This window comes from Bombyx mandarina, chromosome 16 (assembly GCF_030267445.1).
Source record: "Bombyx mandarina strain Sakado chromosome 16, ASM3026744v2".
Lineage (NCBI taxonomy): Eukaryota > Metazoa > Arthropoda > Insecta > Lepidoptera > Bombycidae > Bombyx > Bombyx mandarina.
The window spans coordinates 1,390,301-1,399,385 of NC_143222.1; the positions used below are offsets into that span (position 1 = coordinate 1,390,301).

The 9,085-nt window shown below is 41.3% G+C and overlaps 1 protein-coding gene across 1 annotated transcript; it reads left to right on the plus strand.

The window, feature by feature from the left end:
• Positions 1 to 922: 922 nt before the first annotated feature.
• On the plus strand, positions 923 to 9,085 carry LOC114243379 (epithelial serine protease). Its single transcript, XM_028174850.2, has 8 exons — positions 923 to 1,171; positions 2,343 to 2,388; positions 3,266 to 3,434; positions 4,355 to 4,521; positions 5,216 to 5,317; positions 5,988 to 6,133; positions 7,365 to 7,473; positions 8,656 to 9,085. Exons 1-8 carry the CDS (start codon positions 1,121 to 1,123, stop codon positions 8,985 to 8,987), a joined length of 1,122 nt encoding a protein of 373 aa, XP_028030651.2. The 5' UTR covers positions 923 to 1,120; the 3' UTR covers positions 8,988 to 9,085.

Genomic DNA, 9,085 nt, shown 5'->3' on the forward strand with positions numbered 1-9,085 from the left:
TAGTAAGGTCAACGATCGAGATATGTATTAAGCAACATATTTTTTTTAATGAAAGCATTCTTCTCGTACTAACGAATGTGCATGGCCTGATTTATAAGACGCCCGGTGTACCTGTATCAACTTTTTCTGAAGAAATACGCATCTTTACGTAGGTCCTCCAATAAGGCGTAGTGTAAGTGCACACGGATAGGTCTCCATCGTGATTATTTTATGTGTCTCTGCTTAAAGAGTGACTTGAAATGAAGACGTCGAGCCCACTGAGTTTCTCGCCGGATCTTCTCAGTGGATCGCAATTCCGATCTGGTGGTAGATCTGCAAAGCGCTGATTTTGCTAGGACTAGTGTTAACAAATTTTCTCAGGTTAAGCCCGTGAGCTCACCTACCCGTCCACGCGTAGCTGAAATAGCCTGCTGAGCTAGCGAATAGACCATAGATAGACCAGCAAATAGGTAGGGGAAAAAAACTAATCGTGCGAGAGCATGAAAACTGTAAAGTATACGAAATGTCAGCAATAATAAACCCAAGTTTAAACCGTTTTGTCGATGTAATTATATCTAGAACTCTCAGAGACCAAACAAATGACAACATTTAGCACTTTATATACTGCCTTTTTGTTGTAACTGCTGATTTTTATGAAAATTATGCATAGCTTTCGTTCATTGTGTGTTTTTCGAAGAGAATAATAATATTATAATGCGTAATTAATTCAATTAACATTTGCTTGTTCATTGCTAGAAATTTGATCAGTCAAATTATTGAAACCTTTGGGGGTCGATGCTTCCCGCTTCCGTGGGCTTAATCCGCGATAGGTAACCTCCGGGTGGTGATAATGGAAGCCGATAACATAAACGGTGGTAGACCTTGTCTACTTGCGGGATTTCAATACAAATAAACGACCCTATAATGCTGAAAGCATCACCACAACCTGCAAGTTCCACGAGTGTACAGCATGCACTCAATTTTTTATCATGAGATATCTCATGATAAAAAAAACCGAAACGTAATTAAGATGGATTAATGGAATTATTCTACATGTAATAATCATTATTGATCAGTTATCTAACAAATCTGACTTGTAATAAATGCAATAGATGACACCAACAGTGCAGTCGTGGCTGAAATGGCTCTCTGGACTGTTGTGATATTTCTGGCGGCGTTCGTCGGGGGTCAGGTAAATACGGTTTTATTCATTATACATTATCAATACGTCATAACGAAACAAACAAGCTATAGTATTTAGGCCGTGTGTTTTAGAATTGTTCTCGAAAACGACGAAAGTGTTGATTTTAATAATTAACAACCCGATACCACTCAATAATAATGTTCAAAAATTGTTATTATCCTAAATTCGCATTTCACCAAGGCAGACAATGTAATATAGTTGTGTTACATAGCGTGCGAAGTCAATCGTTGTGAGGGAGCACGAGAGGTGGCTTGTGCATTATTTTACGGACAGAAATGAACTAAAACAACAATAGTTCCAACTCTCCAATAATTCAGTCAAAATAATGTTTGTATGTCTCCTTGAACGCGTTATATGCATTTACATGTACTTTGTCAGAATTGAAACTTGGTACAATGGCTATTCACGTTTCAAGGCATTGTTTTTTTGCAATTCTCGCAATTGTTCAATAGATTTATACATTTGGTTAATCATAGTTTAGGCAGCATGAATAAATATTGCCTTTCTGTCTATTTCTCTCAGTTATGCTTTCGATATTAAAAAGTGGGTAAAAATAAATCAAACTCTGCTCTTTAAAAATCACACGGGCCTTGATTCATCCAGTGCACAAAACCAGATGCAAAATTGTATAGGCTGTTGTAAGTAATTATCTCTGATACTGGCGAATACAGGAAAATGTACTACGTGTCGTTCAAAGGTACTTACATACAAAAGAAAATTAATTGTTATCTCAGATTTTTGTTTGTTTCTTTGGCGAATTTTCTTTGAGTTAGCAACTGTTTGGTAAACCTCGAACATACATAGATGATTCACTTAATATATTATTTTAAACGGGTTCCGCCAGACGCAAAGGCAATGAAGACAGCTTTTACTTATAACTGACCGTGACCATGAAAACTGCAGTATTGAAAAGGTCCGAAATATTAGGGCGGATAAATTGAAGCCACAAAATTAGTTTGTGTATAATATTATATTAGGACCAACTAATGTTGAGTGCTTACCATTTCTAACGGAGTGCCATAGGAAAGTGGCCGCCCGTCATTGATTTTTTAATCTCGGCAAATTGCCAAACAACACCGTTCAGTGACTTAGCATATTTTTTGTTTTAAAAATCGTGATGCTGGGCATTCTAAAAACATTAAGACGATGACTCTTTCAGGCGCTCGCCGACGACACCGATTTCACTTTCCCTGAAATCGCTCGCGGTAAGTTTTATTTAAGTTTTAGTAAGTTTTAGCTTACGGACATCAATGAGATAAATGCCGCCACCCACCTTGAGATACGTGTTCGAAGTATCAATTATTACAGTTAAACAGCCGCCCAACCTAGATGGCGTTGCACTACTCGATTAGTTCTCGGTTTTACTAGCTCTTTTGATATTCGCTTCTGCTATTCGACTATAGATTTTATCAATCGTTAATTGGGGATAATTACGTTAATCTGTTTGTAATACCGTCATAGTTGGGCACGGCTGTGTTGTGAATCCACAAGAAAATTATTGACTCTGTCTCCCGGCTTGAAGTTTTGATCTGCTTCAGCCTCTAGGACTATGAAACGACTTTGATTCGTGTATCGCATGTGAACCATTCTATTAGACTTTGGAATTAACTCCCCTTCACGATGCTTACCATATGCTATACAACATGTCCTGCGAGCATGACTTAAACGGTGTTCTTCTCGGATGGCGGCGCAGTGTGCTTGGCCTTACCAGGATAGGGTTTATGACTCGTTCCATTAAACGTGTATGCTTATTTGCGAAAAGTATTCCAAAAATGAGTAGAAATAACTGGTGGTAGGACGTATTTGAAGCCACACAGGTACCGCCATCCTGCTACAAAATTGGATCATGAGGCTACCATTCAAACCGGAACGCCAGACGACTTCGCGACGACAAAGAAGAAGACAATATGTTGTTATTCTATAACTTAAATACGGAAAAATACCTACGTACTTTTGCGATAGGTACACATTTCTTTAGTAAAAGTGTGTATCTGACTGTGAAATTTGAACAAAGTCTCTATAGTCGTATTACTTGAATGGATTTTGGAAACAAATATTACAGATTTTTTTAAAAACTTTCAGAACGTTCCCTGCCGGGTTCTAGGATTGTATCAGGATGGGAGGCGAGTGAAGGCCAATTCCCTTACCAGCTCTCAATTCGTATGGTCAGTACTGTGGGAGGAGTGAACGCCTGCGGAGCCACCATCATTCATAGCAACTGGGGACTCACAGCTGCTCACTGCACCGGTTTGTGAGTATCTCCAAGCAATATTGCAGAGTTAACATTATAACGGGAATTTTTCCTTGAAGAACATTTTAATCATGGCCATGTAATATAAGCTCTTATTGGTTATATTTACCCCCTCTGCTCACCGTACACTGCTCTAGATAAATAGAACAAGGCGCGGCATGGTAATTGGTGGTAGCTTCCGGTCACCGTCTTCACCGAACCCCTCGAGTGTGACGAAGGGGATCGACGAGTAAATTAACTCACAGACACAGCCCATTGAGTTTCTCGCCGGATCTTCTCAGTGGGTCGCGTTTCCGATCCGGTGGTAGATTCTGCGCAGCATTGCTCTTACTAGGAGAATCTGAAATAGCCTCTCAAGGCCATAAGCATAAGTAGGGAAAAAAGGTAGTAACATTATTTATTCGATTTATAAGGTACAACCACTGCTTTGTGGCAGAAATAGCCGGGATGGGGGCACTTTTTTGTCCTACCCATGAGCTGGTAGCCTAAGGGGTTATTGCTGATTCTCGCGGACAGGTAGGTGAGCTCACAGGCTCAGCCTGAGAGAATTTGCTGACACTAGCCTTAGCAAGAGCAGTGCTTCGCAGAATCTACCGCTGGATCAGAATCGCGAGCCACTGAGAAGATCCGGCGAGAGACTCAGAGGATAGTGTCTACGCTTCGATCAACAATACTATTGTTGATCGAAGTGTCTACGGAATGGTAGCACTTACACATGTAGGCTTGCAATGCATACGACAACCAGCTGTTACTGTTTTTTATTCCACGGGCAGTGCTACGTGCACAGCGAAGTGCGTGTTTCTTGTTTTAGCGTAGTCGCAACGTTTGATACAATTAAACTTGGCATCTTATCCTTTTACGCCACTACAACTTGTAATGACAGCTTGTGATTGATTCGTGATTATCATTGATTTCCCCAGGCGTGTAACAATCATCGTCCGAGCTGGAGCAGTGAACCTGACCCGCCCCGGCTTGCTCTTCGAGACCACTAAGTACATAAATCATCCTGAGTACAGCGAAAATTTGAACGTAGTGCAGCCTCATGATATTGGTCTAATAGACTTTGGCAGAAAACTAGAGTTTAATGGTTGGTATTTAATTTTGTTATTTCATCATCATAATCACCAGCCCACAGTCGTCCGCAGCTGGACATAGGCCACTCCCAATCCACACCACTGGGCTCGGTCTTCGGCTTTCCTCATCCACCACTTACTGACCATCATTCGGAGGTCATCGCACTACCGAGCCAGAGAGAGTCCCATGATACTTTTCTTATTTAGTTATTTGGTTGGAGGATGATGATTATGATTTTTTGATTTTTTAATTGCTTATACGGGTGGACGAGCTCACAGCCCACCTGGTGTTAAGTAGTTACTGGAGCCCATAGACATCTACAACGTAAATACGCCACCCACCTTGAGATATGAGTTCTAAGGTCTCAGTATAGTTACAACGGCTGCCCCACCCTGCAGACCGAAACGCATTACTGCTTCACGGCAGACATAGGCGGGGCGGTGGTACCTACCCGTGCGGACTCACAAGAGGTCCTACCACCAGTAAAAAGAAGAGTGTGAGAATGAGCATGACGTCAAACCTAGTTTTATCCTTCATTTCTATTTCCTGACTGGTTCGGACTTGACCCAGCTGTATAGCTTCTTAATATTGAAAACTCCGAACCGCTCTTTGCGGCTTTGTTGGGATAACTCCAATACCTTATGTTTGAAGCCGGTCTTAAGCACTTTAAGGCGGGCTGCGTTTTGATCAATGATTTCCTTTTCCAGATTACATTCAGCCAATCAGACTGCAGAGATCCGCGGATAAGAATCGTAATTACGACAATGTCAGACTTGTCGCCAGCGGATGGGGTCGCACCTGGACTGGAAGTAAGCATCTTCCCTTCTAATTGTGAAAATGGTTTATTTTGTTTATCGGTTTATACAAACACTACTGGTTGTATATTGGACATTTGTGAACCTTTTGGCTTAGTGGGTTGGTGCCAAAATCCTTCTTCCTTCTACCACGAAACCGTTGCGGGTAACGGTGGAATAGGTGGAACCGCCGCTTTACAACACAATAGGGGCTTCAACCTTGTGCTTCAAGAGGGAGGCATTTTCTTTGTTATCAGGATGGGCCTATGGTGATAAAAAGTGGACCGTGAGAAGCTAATTTGAGAATGCGAGACCATAGACGCTAAGTTCATAAAGTTCATGATGGGTCTAATCGGGTTAAGCCACGTAAGGTCACCTGGCCCTCACACATTGTTTGCCCGATGTGGGAATCGAACTCACGACCCTCGGTCAGTTAGATGCACTTATTGCTGGGCCGGTAATAGTTCCTGGCCGTATTCTCAGTACTTACATCAGTGTGCTTAGTGCGAGTTTTTTAACGTTCACGATAGCGTAAAAGCTAACTCAAATTTGTATGGAGTTGGAAAATTTGCGGACGTTTGCCGCTAGGGGCGCTGTTCCAACTGCATACAAATTTGAGTTAACTTTTACGCTATCGAGAACGTTCAAAAAATCGTACTATGCACACAGTATATCGTTTGCACAGGCGCATCTCCGGAGAACCTGAACTGGGTGTTCTTGAACGGAATATCGAATCTGCGTTGTATGGTGGCCTACAACTTCAGTCCGACCATTCAGCCCTCCACCATTTGCACGCTTGGCTACAACGACACTACGCAGTCCACTTGCCAGGTATGATCTCATAAATTCTTCTGCAATAGAGCAGACAGACTGACGTCATTTCAATATGCAAGTCGGGATGAGAAACTTTATGTCGTGAGACTGAGACGATAGAGCTGATCGATGGAAACTGCATCACAGTCACGAATTAATGTATTTTAGAAATCAATATATCATTTTGATCGCCTAGGACAGTGGCTCTCAAACCTTTTGATTCATCAACTCACTAACATACCGTTTATATAAATAATAAAATGTCGCTATTATCACTCTCCTGACATAATAAAACTACCACTTCAAAAATTCATATCAATCCATAGCTTTGTTTTGAAGTGAAGGAAAGACAAACAAACACACAAAGAAATAAATAAACACACTTTCAAATTAAGTGGGAAAAACTGTTTACAAATTTTCACCACGGCGGTGCGCTGGTTCAATGTTTTTGAAAGGAAGTTTTTGCGGGGGCGAGTATCGCTAAAGATGCACAAAAAGAGGGGCAGGCCGAGGCTAGGTTATGAGGAGTAGACGTACCTGTCAACCCGTCGCTAGCTTCTTCCAGGCTGCAGAATTCAACGTCACTGCTGGACGACGCGTCATGGTGGCGGTTGGCCTGATGACTTGACAGCACTCTTCTAAAATATTTGTCCATAAAACTGGTATACCACTCGCGCAACGACGAATATGATCGTCAGTAAGAGTTCGTATAATAGAAAATTAATAAGAGTCCATAAAATATACAGGTGACAAAACAAGCGGCGTGTGCGTTTACAACGCGTGCGCTGCGGTCGGCGATAGTCTTCTTTTTTTATTTTTGACTTTTGCTTTTATGTTACCTTTTATAATTGGCCATACGATAGGTTTTATCCACTCTCATTAAAAAAGAACCAACATTTATAAACATTAGTTATAGAAGTATGGGTACATAATTAATTTATAAGACGTAGTTGTACATCTAGCAAACAATTTTATTTACCCTAAATATATCCCATAGACGCGACATCTTATTTGTGTTTCGCGACACACTTGACAGCGACTTGCGACACATCAGTATCTGGGGACAATGTGTTTGAGAGCCGTTGACTTAGAAACATTTATATGAACAATGATGTAATTTAGAAGTAATAATAAAATGAAATTATTAACAAAAAAGAGTTCATTGATCTCATAACGCCTAATGCTGCCAAAATACTGATCAAAATGATGAATTGAATGAATTATTTCCTTTTCCATTTCTATTAAATAGGGTGACAGCGGTGGTCCTCTGACAGTGATCGATGAAGACGGCCAAATCACACAAGTAGGAGTCACTTCGTTCGTGTCCGCCCAAGGCTGCCACGTCGATATACCTTCAGGTAAAGCATTTATTTATCTTAACTAGTGTTTGGCAGATCATTCGACCAAGAATCATCCGGCTCCGAGATTTATAACAACTTCTCCCGGTCATCGTTCTCGTCGAACCCGTCGCTTGCGACGAAGAGCTCGACGAGTAAATTAACCCACAGACACAGCCCACTGAGTTTCTCGCCGGATCTTTTCAGTGGGTCGCGTTTCCGATCCGGTGGTAGATTCTGCGAAGCACGGCTCTTGCTAGGATTCGTGTTAGCAACATCGTCAGGTTTGAGCCCCGTGAGCTCACCTACTAGCCCGGTGACGCTGATGTGGTCTCTCTAAACCATCAGCTTAGGTAGGGAAAAAACACATCACGTCACATACAGGAAATATATAAGAAAATAAACATTATCTTACAAATTATTTATTAAATTAGTACAAGCAAGTGCTTAGTAGTTATTCTTGTCTAGATGATTTAATATTCCACCATCCGCGTATGGGCGGGTTTTAGCTAGAAGATCATTAGAAGTGAATTATAATGTTCGATTATTAAGAATACTACTGTTTATTAATAAATAAGCTTATGATATAAACGCGCTTTCTCAATGGTATCCCCACTAAAAGCGTCAACTTCTATCGGAGAAGACCTACATCCAATTTTGTAATGTAACTACATACCTAGGCGCAAACATAGGGGTCTCGAACTGAGGGTGCTGCGAGTCCGCACGGGTAGGTACCACCACCCTGCCTATTTCTATCATGAAGCAGTAATGCGTTTCGGTTTGAAGGATGGGGCAGCCGTAGTACTGTATAACTGATACTTCAAACTCGTATCTCAAGGTGGGTGGCCGCATTTACGCTGTTGATGTCAATGGGCTCCGGTGACCACTTAATACCAGGTGGGCCATGAGCTCGTCCACACATCTGGGCAATAAATAATATAAATAAACATATATTTATTGAATTAAAGGTAGTGTAATTGTTCAATTTCTGAACGTAAAAATGTCAGCGACCGATGTCCGCCATAACACTAAATCTCTTTTAAATTAAGCCGCCAAAATGCTCACACATCAATTTTATAGTTTTCTTTTAGTAAGTCGTTAATTTGTAATATAAAGGGTCAATAAATATTTCATATAAAAACTACAGTCCACGTTAAATTACCATAACGCAACAGTAACTAAACTATACGTTTGGTTTATCAGGTTTTATCCGGCCCGGGCACTATCTCGACTGGTTTAAGACGGTCACCGGTTTGGATTTCGATTGGACATTGAGCACAACAGAAGCACCCGAGACAACAGAAACACCCGGCGCAACAGAAGCACCCGTGACAACAGAAGCTCCCGAAGCCACAGAAGCACCCGTGACCACAGAAGCACCCGGCGCAACAGAAGCACCCAACACAACTGAAGCACCCGACGCAACAGAAGCACCCGTGACCACAGAAGGACCCGAGATAACAGAAGCACCTTACACAACAGAAACACCCGAGACCCCAGAATCCAGATACCGAAACTTCGGCACCGCTTTTTGAATAGTAATATTCAAAAACAATTTGACTTTTTGATGAATGTTGAACAATTTTTTTAGTAGAATTTTAGTGGAATATAAATTATAATTCTAGTTTTGTGA